This window comes from Cyprinus carpio, chromosome B18 (assembly GCF_018340385.1).
Source record: "Cyprinus carpio isolate SPL01 chromosome B18, ASM1834038v1, whole genome shotgun sequence".
Taxonomy (NCBI): domain Eukaryota; kingdom Metazoa; phylum Chordata; class Actinopteri; order Cypriniformes; family Cyprinidae; genus Cyprinus; species Cyprinus carpio.
This window is the reverse complement of record NC_056614.1, coordinates 21,537,925-21,558,621: the sequence shown is the minus strand read 5'-3', so window position 1 is coordinate 21,558,621 and position 20,697 is coordinate 21,537,925. Positions and strand designations below refer to the sequence as shown.

Here is a 20,697-nt window from a genome sequence, read left to right as displayed (position 1 = left end):
GTTACTCTAGAACGGCTAGCAACGTTCACTCCGATTCGTGAACGAATCATTTAGAGCGTTGTTGTGAACTGGTTCAAATGATTCATCGGAATAATCCGACTTCAAAGGCTGGAGCTCACGAGTCTGTCTGTCATCGCTCTGAAGGAAACCTCTGGCTGTGAGAATGAACGTGTCGAGTTTCAGGGACTGCAAGGTAAATGAATAGTTTTGTTTACAATGTGTTATTCGCAGTGCATGCGTTTAACGGAAACAACTTTTATGGGTTTTTCGAGATAAAAAGTAACTGCAAATCCGAACTCGTTACAAGTATATAAAAGTTTGCTGAACCCTGGTGACCCTGTCACTGGCGTTTACTTAGTTAAGATTACTTTATTAAACAACGAAACAGAGGAAGACGAAACTTTCCAAACAACCTAACTGTTACGCAATACACGTTGTAAACAAGACAAACAATAAATGCAAAAACAAAACGAAAACATGTACACTGTAAAAGCTGCAGTTGTTCATAAGAATAGGTTTCAGTTTGTGATTTGTCAGCAGTTTCTGTATCACATCAGATCAGTTTACTTCTTGTTTTGAAAAAGTAAGTTAATGTGTTTTGCATGTTGTTCTGCACAGTATGCATTAACGTTAGATATTGTATTAAATATTGCATTGGGAGCACAAAACCAGTTAAGCAATCTTACTAGGCCAGCAAATTTCAATTACACTTCATACAGACAGTGTATCATTCCTGTTGTGCATGTGTTGTCAGGCTTGGAAATCAGAAGGTCTGCCACTGTCCACCAGCAGTAATGAGGCCTGTAAACTATACGATGCTATACTGTCTCAGGTACATATGCATATGCTGATACTGATAACTGTGTGTATTTGTATAACTAACCTGAATAATTCTGTCTTTGGTGATCAGTATGTGTCCTGGCGTAATAATGAGACACTGGGAGGAATAGAAGGCTGTATTACAGCCATCAAAGCTGCAGACCCGGACTTTGGTATGTGTTGATTGCAACACTGAACATTGTAGTCTGTTAAAAGCCATTGTAAAAAAAAAAAAAAGTCAATATTAAATGGTTTCTGGATTTCAGTTATGGTATTCCGCTATATACCTCATTAGTGTCTTCTCTGTGCTGCAGTGATGGGTCATGTGATCTCTACTGGGCTGGAGTTGGTGGGAACAGGAAGTTCAGTCCTGCGGGATGAGAGATTGGCCAGCGCAGTGAGGAGGACTCTGGAGTTGGCCAACACTCAGGAGCTCACGTGTAGAGAGAGGAACCATGTGAAAGCCGTGGAGCTCTTCTCTAAAGGGTGAGTGTACTGTACTTTCACATCCGCCCCCGCTCAATAAAAGGATTTTCTGTATTTTTTTATGGCGATTTTGCAGCCAGTGTTGTAAATGGAGGTCTTTTTCTGATTCATTTTAAGCAGTGTTGCCTTCGGCCCACAAGCAGTTATGAATTGGTTCTTTTAAGATTCAAGCTCACTTGTATCTTTGGGCAGAAAAGAGTGTGACTGTCATATGAAAGTTTTAGCCTGATTAAAATTCTTGAATAAAGAAACCTTCAAACAGAAGTTTTCTAATCATTTCTTGTTCTCAGCACTAATGAATTTGCTTTAGTAAAACCAAGAGTATATTGTCAAAAGAGCACTTTTAACAGAAGGGTCGGAGGTGACTAATTAAATTTTTGTTTTTTACATTTTGCGTAGTAAAAAAATTCTGATTTGAAAAGGTGAATAATACAGTTTCATCATAGACTAAAACTATTTAAAATCATATTCAGTAATTGAAATAAGCTGAAATAAAATATAAATATAAAATGAAAAAAGGGATAATTAGAAATGGTGAATTATTAGGAGTGCTGAGATAAGTTTAAGTTGAAGTACTAAAATAACATTTAAAAAAGGTAAATAGAAATATATATAAAAAACAGTAAAAAATTCAAATAAATTAAAATGAAAATATAAAAATAAAAGCTAATTAAACATGGAAAAAAATACTATAATAGCATATACATGCTACAAAAAAAACATACATTTGTAAAAGGTCAAATTAATTGTTATGAATGAAGTAGATTGAATGGTGTGTTTCAGAGCCCTGCACAAGGCCTGTGAGGTTTGGGAGGGTATTTTGGTGGATCACCCCACACACATGCTGGCACTCAAGTTTGCCCATGACGGATTCTTCTACCTGGGTGAACAGACTCAGATGAGGGACTCGGTGGCCAGGGTTCTGCCCCACTGGAAACCACAGATGCCCTTCTACAGGCAGGTGCCCGGCCAGTGCTCCACCAGTGCTGTCCTGGAATGCATTTTACCATGTGATGAGTTGTGAAATATATATTGTATTATACAGTTGTATATACATTATGATGTTTTCATTTGATGTTTTCTGTTGGGTTTTTTTTTCCAGTTATCTTAAAGGGATGTATTCCTTTGGGCTTCTTGAGACTCGTTTGTATGATGAAGCTGAAAAAATGGCAAAAGAGGTAGTTTTGTTTTAGCTGCATATTAAATTTATGTTGTTCATCGTTATTGCTCACTACTTTATGTTATGGCACTATAATGTAAAATAATGACTAATTAAGCTATAAAACATGCATTATTAATTATGATAATATTAATATTTTATCTGATAAACCTCTTTTTCATGCCGTAGACACAGTAAATGGGCTGTTCTTGTCTTGCAAAACTGTTGAAAAAACTGAATAATATTAGATTTCATTTTTTTTTACAAGTCCAATCAAATCTAGTGTACTAAGACAATGAATATTTTATAGTTCCCCACACAGAAAATGTATTATATATATATATATATATATATATATATATATATATATATATATATATATATATATATATATATATATATTTTTTTTTTTTTTTTTTTTTTTATTTATTTATTTTTTTTTATTTTTTTTTTTTTTTTAAAAACAAGTAAATAAAATTATATTTAAAAGTAATTATTAAAAGTATTTTCTGCTTTATAAATATCATTAACTGAATGCACCATTATTGTAATTCATTGTGCCTGCAGGCCCTGGCTCTGACCCCTGAGGACGGATGGAGTGTCCACGCTGTGGCTCATGTCCATGAGATGAAGGCAGAGATGGACAAGGGACTGATGTTCATGGCCTCTACAGAGAAAGACTGGATGGTCAGAAATACCATCCAGAACATATTAAGATTAACACATAGAAGCACACTGTGGTTGTAAAAAACTTTGGTCATATAGTGTTATATCTCCCCTAAAGGTGTGTGACATGCTGGCATGTCATAATTACTGGCACTGGGCTCTATATCACATTGAAAAGGTAAATTCTAATAACATGGGAGGCAACAAAATTATTACTTTTTACTTTATTACTTTAAAACACTTTTTTTTTTTTCAAAACATGTATCTATGTGGAAAAAATAGAATTTTCTTTTAAAGATTTTAGTTTGTTTTGTCTTTTTATATATATATATATATATATATATATATATATATATATATATATATTTTTTTTTTTTTTTTTTTTTCAAATTTTTTTTATTTATTTATTTATTGTTTTGCTTTTTTCTCACACACATTAATTATGTTATATATATTTATTTATGTTTTTTCCCACAGGGTAATTATGAAGCAGCTTTGAAGATTTTTGATGAGCAGGTCAGTGCACTGCTGAGCTCTTGCCACTAACATTACATTTGCTAACTAAGAAGTGGCATGGTACTACGGTGGTTTCCAATATAATTCTAATATACTGTAATATTTTTTTCTGTGTATCATGGTAGTAGTATGGTATTCTTTGAAGTGTCAATACCAAGGCACAGCATTCAGTGTATATCAAAGATAGTGGCATATGATACCACCTGTAGTACCGCCACGGTACTTTTTTTTAAGTGTAGGATAAATTCTGCAGGCATGTAGTGAATGTAATTAGTCACACCAGGGAAGAAGTGTGAATCCTGTCATATGTTCCATATGGAATGTGACGGATTCTGGCTGGTGAAAGTTGAATTGATGTAGACAGGAGCATATGGGTGTCAGGTCATAATCTTTAGGCTGCATTCTCTTGAATATATACTGCAGGGGCACACTGTCAACAGACCGTCAGTAAATGGAAATTAAAAAATTGAAAGCTGTGAAACTAAAGTCTAGAGCAATTATGTAACTGATAATTCTTTATTTTTAAAAAAAATCTTTATCTTGAATGGGATGGTTGATGTGATGTGAGATGAATATCTTTACATTCATCTCAGCAGGTGCATTTAGTCAGTCAAGTGAAGCCACGACACTCTTAAGAAGAGCACTTTATAATTAGAAAGCTCTTAAAAATGTAGATAACACGCATAACAACTTTCATAAGCCATTAACAAACTTAAAAGTTCAGTTATATAAATCCCAGTAGTTAAAGTAGTTTATTGTGATTTTACATAGCCAGAAGTTTGTGACCACTAGAATACCTCTAATATATTCATGAAATCATTCTAGTTTGGACTTTTGTTTTTGCCAACTATGTTAGAAGAGAATACATACACTGCATTATATTTAAAAGGATGGCATCTACATACTCTGTATGCTTGATTTTATGCACCTGTTCGCAATGGATATAGCTGAAATTGCCAAACCTGGTGATTATAAAGGGGCATCCATATATATAGAATTATTTATCTGAATAATTCAGTATATGACCTGTCAAAATCATTATATAATATAATAATTTGATCGAAAATATAGATGAATGCAGTTGAAGTTACTGGTAATGTGACATTTGAAACCTTTCTCCAGGTTTCTCGGCGCAGTGTGAAGTCTGGAGCCATGCTGGACGTCGTAGACTCTTGTTCATTGCTCTACAGACTAGAGCTGGAGGGTAAGATATCATCCAGTCTCAAAATAGAGATTGAAAACCGTACAACTCACTTTTTCTGAGCAGGAGCAGAGAAATGTGTCGGGTGAGTCTATTTCTGGTAGGAATCCATCAACAGCCAGCGCGTGCTGAACACATTTGCATTTGACTGTTTAATCAAGGCAGGTTGTGTCTGAAGTCTGCACTGGAATATAACACATGAATCTGCTTTGTTGAAAAGCCCTGATGTGATGTGAAAAGCACTTGAATGTTGTTAGGCAGGCTTCTGAACCTTGAAAACAAGTGTATTTTGGGTAAAGAACTAGACTGGTGGAAACAGCAGATGGATGGGGTTTAAAATGTGGGCATTGCTTATACTATAAACAAGAAGATTAAATAATAACTAATCTGCATTTATCTGTATTTATATTTTAAAAATGTCTTGATTTATGCTTAAAACACAAAGAAAAAAATATTATTATATATTATATCAAACAATTTTGCGTCTCAAGTTTAGACATAGCAAAAGTACTGATTAAGAAAATGATTTTTGCAGTCAAGTTCATTGGAAAGGCTTGAAAAAACACGTTTCCTTGTGGAACATGTAGTTGCAGGGAGAGACATTTACAGTGCAATCTGTAAAATTCAGCCGGTCATCTAGAAGATATTTTCTGAGATATTTGTGACATTCCACAGAGAAGATAAATAGAAGATAAAGGGGAGTTCAACCTTTCTGCTCTTGATCTTAGGGTGATCTGGTTTGAAAAATGGCTAGCGTTACATAAAACTGCTCTTGTTCTTTTTTTATTTACCTTATTTATGAGCACAGCTGAAGTACCGAATGTCATGATCTGTTTTCAAGGATGCGTTTAAGGTCTTTGCTGAAAAGTATAGTCAGTTTTTATGAAGCTTTTCACAAAACAAAACATATTTTCAAGCAGTTTTACAAAAGCACTAACCAGTATGTATTGTAGTCATGTGTTTATTTAGAAGAGAAAAACAGCCTCTGAAGTCCATTCTAAAGCATCTGAAATTACAAACCATGCAGATTTTAAGTTTGTGTGTTCTGTAAATAACTCTAAAGAGCTAATTCGCAGGACAGATTTCACTTGAACTTTGGTTCGCAAGCATGAACTTTCTGCTCTCTCGTATTCACATGTGTATGAATGAAAATGGATGGAGTGTGAAGTCTATCGTGACTGCACCTCGAGACATCTGGAGGGAAGCTGGTAGCAGCCAGTGAAGCGTCCCTCTCTGTCTGGCTGGTTTTGCTGCCTGTAGGCATGGTTCAGAAACACTGATGAGCTGGGATGTGAAACTGAACGTGTTGCATTATGGTTGAATAAGAGGCACGTTTTCGTGTTTGTGTGTATAAAATGTTTTTCATTGCAGGTGTGAGCGTGAAGGACCGCTACCGAGAGCTGCTGCAGGTGACCCAGCCACATACAGAAGACCACACGTTACTTTTTAATGACCTGCACTTCCTCATGGTTTCCTTGGGTAGCAAGGAGACCGCCACCACTCAGCGCCTGCTGGAGAGTCTCCAGGAACTAGCCAAGTGAGTCGCAAACATTACATAACACACTCAAGAGATTACATTTCAGCCAGGTTCTGCTCACGGGTGGGAGTTTGTGGAGGCCGAGTTGTGGATGAATGTACCGTGTCTTCAGGCTCCGTGTGAGATTTCTTAGAAATGTCCCTACTCTGGGGAAGACTAGTGTTTTCAAGGTTGATGCGCTGCATGCATATTCATTCCAATTTGTCATAGCAGCCAAAACAAACGTCCAGGAAAGGTTGTACAGAATGAACACAGAGTGTATCGAAAGTATCACCGAGCACAAAAATACATTTCTTGTCAGCATGTTGTGTTTTATAAGATAATATGATGGAGAAGAGTCCTCTGGGAGCTGTATTTTCAGCACAGCATCTGTTCAAAGAAGGCAGTGTTTTCACAAAGTGCACAATGTCTTTCGTTACCCACTCTTTACCTTTAGGCTTTTGGTAACAATTTTACAAAAAACAACAACAAAAAAAAACCCGGACCACCTAAAATAAAATAAAAAATATATATATAAAAGGCAGTTATGTATTTTCATGTACTGCACAAATGTATGCTGTGAAAAATCAAAACATTATTAATGTGTAAAATCTGCAAAATATTTTGTTTCTATTAAGTTGACACTATTTCTACTCAACATTTGGGTAATTTTGAGTAACAAACAAAACTATGGCTTAATATATCAATAGAATAAATTAATTTTGATTTCAAACGATTTTATAAAGCAGAATGAAGCCATATTAGGGGCTGTTCACACAGAATCCTACTTTTTCATAATTTTTTGATTATTTTTCTCTGTATGTAAACACGTGGTAGACCGATGTGTTTGACCATTGCATTCACGTCTTGCATCTTTTGCAGTGTCTCTTTTAAACTTTTAAAAAACACCTCTATACCTTACTTTCGTTTTTTTTGTTCCAGTACTCTGCATCTCACATTTTTGCGATCCATTGTGAGATCTGTCTAGCACATATTTACATCGAAAAACAATGCAGCACAAAAACACATTCTGTTTAAAAGGCCCCTTAACCTGTATATAACTACTAAATTGTATAAAATAAAAAATGTAAATATTAATAATAATAATAATAATAATTATTATTATTATTATTATTATTATTATTATAAATAATATCATATTATTAATAATCATTATTTATTTATTTATTTATTTATAAATTCTTTATAAATTAACACTATTTTAGCTTTGTCTTCAACCTTTTTGTGGACAGTTTGAAAACCTATGGTCTAAACAATGAATAAAGCTTCTAAACATTTGATATAAAATGTTATAATTTTCTTGAATAAAATGTTTTGAATAAAAAGTCAGTTCACATTCATGCTACGGTTAACATACATTGACCAGGAGCTCGCAAACTCCAAAAAAAAGTCATATTTGTTGTACAGGGAATGACTAAATGATGACAGAAATGTCTATTTTAACACTTTTCCTTCTTTAGAGACCCAGCTGAGAACCATCAGCTCCAGATAGCCGAGCGTGTGGGGCTGCCCATGTGTCAGGCTCTGCTGGAGTATGACCAGGGAAACTACAGCCAGGCCGTGGAGCTGCTCAAACCCATCAAAGACCGTGTTGTAGAGATAGGGGGCAGTGACGCACAGGTCTTTCACCACAGCACTACAGCACGTATAAGATAAGCAGTGTCTCCATTCTAAACAACCTCTTTATTTGTTCTTCTGCAGAGAGATGTTTTCAGTCAGCTCCTTATTCATGCTGCCATGAAGTCTGGAGACAAAGAACACCAACAATTTGCCAGGTAAACATTGTGTTATACCCTTCTAAGTGAAAAATGGTTTTCAAATAGCTCATTTTTGTCTTTTTGTGCTTTTATGCTGCACTTTAAAGAAATTTTTTTTTTGAAAAGATAAAATCAAATCTTCAAGATAATAATAATAATAATAATAATAATAACAATAATAATAATAATAATAATTAATTATGTTATTTGACATAACAGGTGTGTTCATATGTTCCACAAATATACAATAAAAAAAAAAAAAATGAATTGATATTTTATTCTTTCCAAGCTGATAAATAACAACAACAACAACAAAAAACTTTTGTTAACTGAAGAGTATAATAGATCAAAAGCCATGGCCTTTTAAAAAAGAAAAATGGGTGAAGATTCTCTGCATTCTTTGAACTGGTTGTGAACAAAGGCACACAGCAGAAGTGCACAGTCATTTTCATGTAGAAATTAATAAAACTGCCATACAAGGCCACAGGTTTCCCATTAAAGATGAATTGTCATGTCAGTTGATGTGCTAATTATAACCAAACTGTCTGCGGATGCCAGGTAATTCTGTGTAATTCAGATTCAAACACAAATTTACATGTTGCATTTCATTAGTATGCAGTGCTCATAAATCCAAACTCTTCTAAATCGCAAACTCCCACCTGTTCTACACAGGTTGTGCATAAAATGAAGTGCAAGTGACTATTTTAAAAATGCCTCATTCAGACAGAAATGTTCTCCTGCAGGGATTTTCTTGGACTCTTTCTGAGGAAGCAGGTGTTGTGTGTTTTTTTCCCTAGATGCATGCTGATCGAGAGAGACGCAGTGCGACCAAACTCCCTGCTCACAGACCGGCTGATCCAGAGAGCCCACTCCTTACATGTTTAAATTCAGACCCCATTCCCTACACAGTTAACAGCCTGTTCTCTGTTGGTTTAATTACGGGCTGCTTTACTAACACAATTAACTGTAGACACCAGATCAGAGAGCCTGAGTACAGCCCAAGAGTTTGCACTGAACAAAGTCTTGTGTTTAATGGGATCACTCCTCCAGCAATGTTAAACTGTTAGTCTGGTCTCTTCCGCCTACATCGCAAGACATAAACGAAATGGAAAGTCTTTGAAAAGATTTTCCTTTTGCATTATGTGTTAATCAAGTCCAGCAGTAGGCATGCAACAAATGACCGTGATTATTCAATGCTGTGTGCCTCCAGACTTTTGAATTTGTAATGAAAAACATTTTTTTTTTTTTATCAAATAACATAAAAATGTAAACCAAAATAGCAAATAAATAAGAACTGGCTCCAAGGCATAGTGAAATGAAACTGATAGGAAATTGTGCTGGAAGTGTGAGAGCAGTCAGTGCAGAATGAAAGCATGAGTTTGGCGGTACTGCAGGTGATTGTCTGCTGCTTCTACATGACGGATCCGATCTCTTTCTGGATCTCAGAAACGAGGATGTGAGACAGAATGATGCCTGCGATCTGCAGATCAAACAGAAGAACTGTGTCAGGACAGCAGTGTGCATGGAGAGAGGATAGCAATTTCAGTTTCTGCCCAACACCCACTGAAAAATTCATGAATGGAAATGCAGTTCATTGCATTCAGTGATACTGGATACGAATACACAACATTCATTTCAAAAGGATCAAAATCTTAAAAGACCATATGTATATATATGTGTGTATATATATATATATATATTGGTGGTGCATGATTTTTTGAGGTACATTTAACAGTGTCTTGGGAATGTGTGTATAATTCAGGTCATCTGTATCTATATCTTTAATTATATGAATTATTAAAAAGGTCACACACAGAGAGATGTATGCTTCACTGATTTATAATGAACAGACACGATATTGCCAGTTACTTTGTTTCTGCTCCACCTATGAAAATGGTTTCTAACAAAGCCACAGCAGAATGGACCATTGTGAGTCTCTGATCAAAAGTTTTTTGTTTTTTTTCTGAATGAAATCTGAATGGTTGACTGAATGATTGAAAAACTCTAACTCAAAGACAATTATATGTTTTCTCTCTGAATGAATCAGCTTGTTTTGAATAAACTGGCTGAATGATTCAATTACTTAAAAAATTGTCACCACCAACTGATGTAATTTTAGTCACATGCAAAAAAGTCACACTGTGACACCTGTAATTCACAAACTAGGTCCTGTCCCAATACCCACATTTGCAAAAATATACCCCCAGCACGACCCTACAAAGGACAAATGGATTGGAGCATGGATTTTAAGGCAGTTGTTTTGATCTGAAAGATAAGTTTAATGAACTGTGAAGCATTTAAGAACTATGAAGCCTAAAACTACAAGGTACTTGCGGATGAACATAGTGCTGGTCACTTGATTTGTGCTTTGGCTCCGGTGTTTTGCGCAGATGAGTCTGATGATGTGAGGTGCACCAATGGCCGCTGTTGTTTGGACTTGTTGAAAACAAGGTTACAAAAGTTTGGCAATGCTGGCACTACTGATAACGACTGCGTTTCATATCAGATATGATAAAACAGTAATAACAAAATAATTGCCCATTTAGAACCTGACATTGTTGCCATTATAAAAAGTTTCCGAACCTAGTCGGTGAACTGTAAATGTGATGCTATGCTACGCAATGTTGATTCATAATTTATTACAGGCACTGTCGCTTTCCCTTTTTGCTTGCAAATGCTTTTCTTGACACCTTTTTTTCTTGCTATGACAGCTTTTACTGAATATAGCAGTCTGACCTTTTTTTTTTATTTACATAGAAGTTTGAGGTTTCTAGAGAAATCAATCATGACGACTCTAAAACACAAATAATTGTTATAGGCTTAAACTAGTGATTTAGGCAAAAACATGGTTTGGCAGAAGGTTTTGTTGTTATGCACTTATTACTATTTCAGTGTTATATATACTATGTTAATATAAAGGTTAACGGGGACAGTTCACCCAGTTGTGTAAAAATTTACTCACCCTTAAATTGTTCCAAACCTGTATGAGTTCCTTTCTTCTATTGAAACATGAAAGAACATATTTTGAAGAATGTGGGTAGTTGACGGTCCCCAGTGACTATGGTGTTTTTCCTCCATACTGTGCAGTCAATGGAATTGTTTAGTTACCAGTATTTTTCAATGTTCAAGAAGAAACTCATACAGGTTGTAAACAACTATTTATTTTTTTTTTTTTTTTTGTGGACTATCCATTAAATATTGATTGCTAAAGCAGTAATATTACATTAGTATTCAGTGCAATCTTTGTTTGTGCAGCAATGTTTAACAATCCTGCTATACTGACCAATCAGCATCCACGATCTGTCTTAGAAACTGAAATCACTCACAAGCTAAATGTTACCTGTGGTAAAGCAAGACCCAGCGTGAGCGCCCCAACTAACAGCAGGTGAGATTCAATCCATATTACAGCTCTGTCTGCACAGCCCACCGGATAGATCGATTTAGTGGTGTCCAGGTGGTCTTGTGTTTGAACCCCAAAACCACACATGGTGTTGATCACAGTCTGAAACAGTACAAGATGTTTTAAGTCTATAAGCAGCAGGGGGCAGTAATGTTTTAGCCTCATTCTAGTCATGCTTGCTTAATGTACCTCATTTTAAATCTATAGTATACAAATACAAACATGATTAATTATTAGGATTGCTAAAACAAGCAGCACTATTAATACTATGCATATTTTTGCCATATCTGGGTCCAGAATATAATCTGAGGTGGTTTTGGGAGAGTAAGCAAACATCTAACAACCTCCCAAAACACCTTAGCATCTTCATAACACCATAAAAAAAAAAAAAAAAAAACACCTGCACACATTAGCAGCTGTCCTGACAAGCACGCATGTAAATTAATTCATATTGTAGAGATTCTTAGTGCTTTTGATTCTGTCGTTGATGATTATTTTCATTTGGCATGCACATTTTTAACACCTACCCAAGCCAACTAGATTTTCTGACTCGACTGCATCCTACGTTATCTAATGGGTCAGGGCCGGTCACTTCCCCTCAAGCTTTTTACAACTCTTTTACCACGCAACCCGAGGATGTTGAATTCCCTTTTGTTTAGTGGGCTGCAGATGTAGAATGCAGGTCAAGGTCACATCTGTAGACATATGCAGTTTTCAATCGAATGTTTGCACCAGGAATTTCCTTAATGTGTGGTTAAATCATTCATCACCCCATTTCTACAGAGATTTCACACAGCTTGCAGTATCCATGACTGATAACTGACAAGAAACTACACGTTTGCATCTGAAAGATCATTTTAATGTCCAAAAGGGGATAAAATATCACTTTTAACAGCATTTATAAATATATTTTGTTGGTGGTTAAACTAACGCATGTGATCCCTGCAGGTCTCCCTGAAATAATGCTATGAATCATTTTCATATTGCTTGCGCAGATGCCATCGTCTTCATGTGAACATCTGTTTGGATGAATCACCGCATGTTCTGTCATTCTTTTCACTTCAAACAATACGTTTGAATACTGGAAAACAATTAAACCTGTAAACAACACAGCTTTACGCTCTCAGCGTCTTTAAATGTGACATAGCTCCTCGATTTCCTTCTGTTTTTGTTTGAAAGAATTGCATTTCGTCCGCTCTGACCTGTTTAGAGCGTGTTTATCCAGCAATCACCGTAGACATTTGCCAAGGGAACAGAGATCATAATATTTAGGTCTGCCAAGGAGTGGCTCTAAATCGGTGATCTATGATCTGTTTGAGTATCTTATCAGCATTTACACACGTCTCACGGATTGAATCGGAGCACACATTTAGCATTTCAGCCAAGCAGCTGCTTTGGACGTCATGCCAAAATGGCACCGCTCGGTCATCTGCTGTCTTGAGAGGCAAGAATGCAATTCAGAACTCATAAATTCTCCTCGAGTTGCTGCTGTGACAACTGTGTCGAAATTGAAACTTTGTATTACTGATACGTTTGGTAAACCCAATCTGTTTAACTTCACAAAGCTCTTACTGATGTGATTATAACTGGGCTAATTAGCGGCACAGGCCATCATCGTTAAAGATGAAGGCGTAGAGGAAGGGCAAAGGCTGACTCGACACTTTGAATCCGTCTTTCATGGCACTTTGTTGCAGAGTGCAATAAACCAATGACCACATACAGTTTTGTTGAGCTGATGAGATGAAAAATAACACAACTTTGCCTTTGCACTAATGCTAGACTACAAAGACTGAGAACAAAAGGGGAGGGATTGTGTTCAAATAAAGGATCAAAATGAAGGATCACTGTATAACTGAACTCAAATTTGACACTTTCTGAACTTGTGAGTGCATGGTGTTTGCCTGTGCGACATTTGCTAGATCTGCAGTGGATAAAGTGTTCTGAGTGGTTGTTAACCTGTTTCTGTGTGGTTGCTAGGTTCTGGTTAGTTGAACATGGACCAGCAAGTCTTTGATGTACATGGCTAGAGTCCTTTTGGCACTTTTTTTTCACAATCAGTCCACTAGTTGAAAATTGATTCCAATCTCTTAGAAAAACTTCTGAATTATGTTATGAACTTAAACAATTTCAAATAAATTTTCTATATACCAACTTTCTATATATCAAAAAAAAAAAAAACAATCCTGAAAAGAAGTTTCACAAAATTATTTAGCAGCTTGACTGTTTACTATTGATAATAAGACATGTTTTATCAGAAGCAGCATATTAGAATGATTTCTGAAGGATCAAGTGACACTGAAGACTGTTCAAATATGTTCTAATATAATTAATTTTAATTGAAATAATATTTCACAATATTAGTTTTACTGTATTTTTGATCAAGTAGATAAGAGACGTCTTTCAATAACATTAAAAATCTGACTCCAAACTTTTAAATGATATGCATAGGTGCTATTTTTAGGTCATTATGCAGAGATGATTATAGATAATACAGTTACTGTACCAAGAACATTTGAGGGAATGTTTTAAATTTGAAGGGGTGAAACTGGGGAAATATAAAACAATATTGTAAAGTTAAATGTAATTATAATGATTTAGAGCTTCAGTCACACCAAAGTTATTTCAACCCATAAAGCGCCATATGAATCCTCGCTTCACAGACAGACCTCATATCTGCTTCTATTTCTATGTCCGTTTTCATTTTGGATATTTATAACTGCAGATTAAAAATCAGGTGCTTGACTCTCACCTCTCCTGGTAGAGGAGTGCAGCATGAGAAGGGAACCGCGCATCTCTCAGTGCTGGGGTTTGACGGGGTGCAGTTGAAGTAGAGGTTCCAGGACCAGTCGGTGTAGTTGTTCCAACCACAGCATTTGAACTGTAAGGAAAAGCGGATGGAGCAAAAGTATTTTTAGACACTGTCTCTCAGACCACATATTCACCTTGTGTTTGCCGGACCCATAAGAATTTTCACTATGAGAAGGACAGAGAGGCAGGAGAACATTCTGTGCTGTATTGGAGAGTAGAACATTTTCTTATTTAGAGAGCCATGAATGGGTTCATATTACCATTACCAAACAAAAGGTAGGTATAGAGTATAGGTATATATAGTGCACCAAACAGTGAAAATTGTGTCATCTTGTTCTAACCTTCATGTCACCTTAACCTTAAAAAAAAAAAAAAAAAAAAAAAAATGTTTACAGAATGTCCAGCTGACCACTTAAACAAATGGACAAAAAGAACAATATATATGAAAAAAATAATAATAATAAATATATATATATATATATATATATATATATATATATATATATATATATATATATATATATATATATATATATATATATATATATATATTTTTTTTTTTTTGTGTTTTTTTTGTTTTTTGTGTATATTTTTTTTGTCTGTTTTTAAAAACTTTTTTTTTTTTTTTTTTTTTTTTTTTCATTGTTCTCTTTATGCATAAAGAATTTGCAGAGCCTGAGCAAAATAACACCCTTACCTCTTTTTGGATGTAGTCCATTAGGTTTTGAAGGTCCAGGTCATCTCGATAGTGCACAATAGCTTTTTTCACGAATTTCCCCAGTGCATCGTGTGTCTGTGAACATGACACTTCATACAGTCTAGCCACCAAGTATATTTCCATACATACCTAAAAATCAAACACTTCCATCTGGGTTGTATATGCATATGTAATTGTGCTACGGGAGACAGGTCGATGGCGCTAATTCACCATGGCGGCTCTAATAGCATATGCTTTAGTGTGGTAATTAACTCTTGGGGCCCTCCTGAGCTCTCTGCTTCTCCCCTGTCAGTTCCTCTAACGCTGGCATGTTCAAGCACCTCTGAATGTCATTAACAGGAAGCCTCCTAGAAAGCCTCCATCGAAACAGAACATTTGGTTCCACTTTGATGTGGCAAAGCTCTTTAATCATTAAGCAGCGTCGTTAAACTGCCCTGTTTAACTGTGTGCGCTGCGCTCTGACGGTGAAGTATAGTGTGATGTAATACACTCGATGGGACCTTTTCCTGGACTGTAGAACTTTAGAACTTAGGATGAGGTAATGGTAGAACGATAGGAAACTCTATAGTGGGAATTGGCGTTAAGGATAAGATGAACAATGGAACTGAATGGTGGATTGCTTTTAAATCGACTTGCTATCCCATGAGACTGACAGATGACTGCTAAAAGAGGTTAACCAAGCCAAAGCCTAATGTTTCAATTAATCTTTAACAACCTGCAGTGTGTGAAAGTCATAACAATGAAATATGTTTCATATGATAGCCTGTATCCTGTATCAGTGCTGCAGAAAACCTGTCTAGTTTATACACTGAAGTTTCAAGTGAAAGCCCACCTGGTCAGAGTAGAAGAAGCCCAGGATTGCAATGACCATCTGGGTTAGAAAGACCAGGGTAAGACTAAATGAGAACTGGAAAGGAGCAGGAAAGAAAACCAAGTGATAATTGTCCTTAACTGCTATTTAAATAAGTGATCAAATTAATTGATGATAACAGATGTGTTGGGAAGACCGGGGCTAGTCGTCAAAGTCAAAGTTTGTACGCCAGTGAATTTTTCACTGTGTAGTTTACACTTTAAAGACATGGCTACTGATATTTAATTAATATTTAGCTTTTACTTTTATAATTTAGATTTCTAATTAGTTTAAGTAATTTTTGTGCTGTTGTTATTTTATTAGGTTTTTAATAGTACTTTTTTTTTCTTTTTCATTTTAGCTAAGTTTTATTTTTTATTTTAAGGACATTTTAGTTAATTGCATTTCAAAATTTTTAGATTTTCATCTGATATTTATATGTTATTGTATTTCTAATTTATTTGAATTAACAATTTGTTTTAAATAGTTTTAGTTTACAGCTTTAATAACCCTGATGTGACAACTAGTGCTAGTCTTCCCAACCTAGGTAAAGTTAAATCTTAATTTGTAAGTCACTTTGAATAAAAATGTGAAGAATATGCATTAATGCTCACAATTTTGAGGAGCCGTATGTTTTCTCGCAGAGCTCCGATGCATCCGCAGAAGGTGATGAAGAACATGACCACCCCGACCACAATGAGTATCACAGCAGGATCAATGAAGAACGTGTCACGCACTGCGTCTGTGGAAAAACCCCAGAAACACTGCAAACCTCTCGACTGATCCACACACATCTGCAGTTTATTCAGAGGTGAGGAACACACAACACTTCACATACCTGTTGCTTTCTGAACTTTGGCATATACTCCAATAGCTACAATAATAAGAGAAAACACCTAAAAATGGATAAATAAACATAAATAAACAAATAACATGAAATAATCAGATGCACATTGATCATTCTCAAAATACAAAATGGGATGGCATGTGTGTGTGTGTGTGTATTTATAAGTCTTTGCACTTTAGTGTCTGCATCAAAATGTACAAAAGTGATTTTATATACGTTTGCATATTAAATGCCTACTCTAGTGTCTACTCTGTTTCAAAATGTGAAAATAAAATGATCATGTTGATGTTTCATGGTCATTCAGCGTAAGAGATATATTTATGCTAAAATGAAACAATATTATTAATATTTTTGTACATAAAATAAAAATAGCAAAATATATAAAAGAAAAGCTGAATATATAATTTCTGTATGAATGTATGTTTTTGTATATATATATATATATATATATATATATATATATATATTTTTTTATATATATATATATATATATATATATATATATTTATACACACACACACATTATTTATATATTTGTTTATATGTTTTTGTAACCATAGCTCAGAAATATGAAGTTTGTTCTGGGAAAAGCTCTAGAGTGATTTGTTTTCAGATGACACTTGACTTGATATTGTTTTATATGATGAAATCACATTCAGTCATTTAAAGTGGTTTTATATTGGATTATTGGAATTTATTTTTGGATTACATTGGTTTCTCCATATAAATATATTATTACTGGTTATTATTATTATTATTTAATCAAAGGCTGCATTCCCAGAGCTAAAGGGTAAGAGTCTCTGAGCAATATCCTGGTCCTGAGACCCTGCTGGCAGTGCTGGTTATATTCCTGCAGTCACCATGTGGTACAGTATAAGGTTTTTGTGTGTCTGAGTGCCACTGCAGTTCCATTATGCAGCCGAAGAGTCTTCCGCCTGAGTTTATAAAAGCAGTTGAATCTCACTCCTTAAGAGTTGATGACAATACTTTGAGAGCATCTCTGTACTTAGCTTGCATATGAAAAACAAGGAATCAGGTTAAAGGCTTTTTTGGTGCAGTGCAGAAACAGCCACTCCATATATGTGGTTTTGTGCTTTTCTGAAAAACCCAGCAAGCCAGTGCGGCTGGAACAATAGACTAATGGATTATGCCGTCACACTCGGTCCAGAGGTCCATCTGTTGTGCACAAACATTGGTTTAGTGTGAAAGAGTGTGATTTGGCAGAGCTGTTCATGTGAACACAAAAGAAAAAGTTTCCAGCACAACACTCACTCACAAAAGACAATTAATGGCAATCACATTCTGCAGACCATTTAATTTTAACGAGAGTTGATGATTTGAGTGACGGCAACCGCTGGTACTGTGACAAAATTCAGCAGTGTTTAAAATGATGGATGCACAGTGTGTGGCTTTTATTCCATTTCCATTTATTTTAATGTTGTATCAATTATTTGTCAGAAAGGTTTAGTTTTTGGTTTGTTTAATAGTGTAACCAAATTATCTAGATGGCTAACAGAAGATGTTTTGCTCAAACACGGGGGTTGGGGGTCCATCATAGTCTGATTTGCAAATAAATATATATATATATATATATATATATATATATAAATAAATATATATATATATATAGTTGGGGTATCGAAAAACACCTTGATTCTCTTCTGTTGTAGATTTGTTGGTGTGCTCGAGATCATTGTCCTGTCGTATGACCCAATCTTTGCCAAACTTTAGCTGTCAGACGGATCTCACATCTGACTCTAGAATACTTTTGTATATAGAGGAGTTTATGGTCGACTCAATGACTGTAAGGTGTCCAGGTCCATATATATATAATACCGTTATAATGTGAATACTATTTTTTTTTTTTACAATACAATTTAATAAATAATTTTTACATATAATTTATCCCTGTGACACAAAGCTGAATTTTTAACATCAGTCGTCTTTTCAGTGTCACATGATGCTTCAGAAATCATCCTAATATGCTGATTTGCTGCTCAAAAAAAAACATTTCTTATTTTTGATCAATGTTGAAAACAATTGTGTTGCTTAATATGTTTTTGAAAACCATGATGCATTTTTCCAAATTCTTTGGTAAACTGATAGTTAAAAAATATAGTTTTTAAACTTTTTTTTATGTCTCCACTGTCACAAAAATTCAATGCAATTTTTAACTTACTAAAAAGTATAATTTATTTAAAAAAAACTTCCTGACCCCCAAATCAATAAATATAAGGAAATACATATAAATGTTAATGTTTTCTTAAAAATAAAATATATCTGAAAAATAGTTTAACTTTTACTAAGAATAAATGATAAATAAGTAAAAATAATTAAATTAACAAACAAGAAAATAAACTGGGCCAGCAGGGCACCAAAATATAATATAATTATTCAGGTTTAGGTAGATTTCATCAGAATTGAGAGTTTAGGAGTTTTGTTTTTTTTCTAGTCAGGATGCATTTTGAAATGTTGTGTTTTCATCCTGTACAGAACATTTTAAATCCAATGGGAAGTTTACAGGAAGCTTGAGAGTCTTGAACAAAACCATAATCCAAGGCAAATTCTGCAGCGTGAGCAATTTACTTGATTCTGAATGGCAGATCTATGCAGACACTATCACAGTCAATGCACCGATAAAACACAACACAAACTCTACGAACAGAAGAAGAACATGAGAACAGATGCTTTTGTTTTGATTGCATGTTTCTTTGGGGGATTCAAGCCTTCCACTGCATCATGTACAGCGATTACATGCTGGAGAGTGGTATTTTTACTCTTTTTCATAGCTATAAAATTCTTCCTTGCAATTGTATGCATATAGAGAGCTCCGAATTGAGTCGTGTTGTGTTGAAAACATCAAGGTTGCAGAACAGTTGCAACAGCGAGTCTGTTGAAAAGACTAAATTACACCCCCTGATGTTTTATTTATTTTTTTAGATGATGAAAGAGGTTATTATGTTCTGCGTGGTGGTGTTGTCTTCTTCATCAGAAAAACATTTTTTGGAGCTGGTGTCAGAGGCCTCACTTACCCAGAATAAAAAGCTGAAGAAGAACAGGAAGTACCGAATCCAAGGGTTGACGAAAGAGAACATTTCCGTCCTGTTAAGGCTCACCTGCCTATCCATTACAACAGATTTGTAGAGGCTGAGGATTTAAAAAAATCATCAATCGCAGAACAGATATACCATCCACCATGTATGTTTCGGGCCGCAGCTATAGCTAGAAATGGACTGCAACAGCTGCTGTACGTGTGGACTGATGCACCACGTACTTTAGTGTCTGTGGAAATGGCCAGAGCACACGTTACACAAAAGCCACCTTTGGATGCTTTGAAAGCTCTGTTCTATTGTTTTCTATCACCAGTACCGCCAGGGCAAGAATTTGCAGCTAGGCAAAACAGACAAGGCTTTTCGATGTTCTAGTTTCTGCAATATTCTCCTCTAGCTCAATATCAGAAGATATAAAGGCGGGTGATAATAGACAGAAGAAAAAGAGACCCTGAGACTTCAGTGAATCAGACTGTCACCTGCCTGCTTTTCGGTTCAAAGTGATGATTTTATTAGAAGGGTGCTGCGGGACTCTTGGTAGATCAAGGATTGTGAAACCAGGGCAGGCAGCGGAAGCACTCCTCTACTGCTGGAAAGCCGTTCTACATATAAATGGCCCGTCGTGAAACTGCAGTTTCAGGAGTGGTTTGGGCTCTGCTGGTTGTCTGACTGGCTTTTCCCACTGGGAGCTCTGCTGTTTTTCTGGACTGCGTCTGTAAAGCTCATTGAATCCTTTATTCACGAGAGCCGAAGGACAATCAATCGGGTTGTTGAGATTCTTTCTCACAGGTTTATTGCTACAGGCCCTGAAAGGATTTTCTTTGAAAGTTTGGAGACAGACCAGTGTACATCATCAGATCCAAGACATTGATTTGTTTGTTTC

At 35.4% G+C, this 20,697-nt stretch overlaps 2 protein-coding genes across 2 annotated transcripts; one reads left to right on the top strand and one right to left on the bottom strand.

Moving 5' to 3' along the window:
- Positions 1–41: 41 nt before the first annotated feature.
- Positions 42–9,960, top strand: ttc38 (tetratricopeptide repeat domain 38). The gene is made up of 14 exons (XM_042744358.1): positions 42–193; positions 755–832; positions 911–992; positions 1,134–1,305; positions 2,089–2,262; positions 2,408–2,483; positions 3,032–3,151; positions 3,249–3,308; positions 3,608–3,646; positions 4,769–4,850; positions 6,219–6,384; positions 7,845–8,004; positions 8,086–8,159; positions 8,939–9,960. Exons 1-14 carry the CDS (start codon positions 164–166, stop codon positions 9,024–9,026), a joined length of 1,401 nt encoding a protein of 466 aa, XP_042600292.1. The 5' UTR covers positions 42–163; the 3' UTR covers positions 9,027–9,960.
- tspan33b (tetraspanin 33b) lies at positions 9,354–20,031 on the bottom strand. Its single transcript, XM_042744359.1, has 8 exons — positions 19,797–20,031; positions 16,756–16,813; positions 16,532–16,659; positions 15,900–15,974; positions 15,047–15,142; positions 14,291–14,419; positions 11,482–11,643; positions 9,354–9,621 (listed from the first exon to the last, which is right to left on the bottom strand). Exons 1-8 carry the CDS (start codon positions 19,890–19,892, stop codon positions 9,553–9,555), a joined length of 813 nt encoding a protein of 270 aa, XP_042600293.1. The 5' UTR covers positions 19,893–20,031; the 3' UTR covers positions 9,354–9,552.
- Between the last annotated feature and the right edge of the window lie 666 nt (positions 20,032–20,697).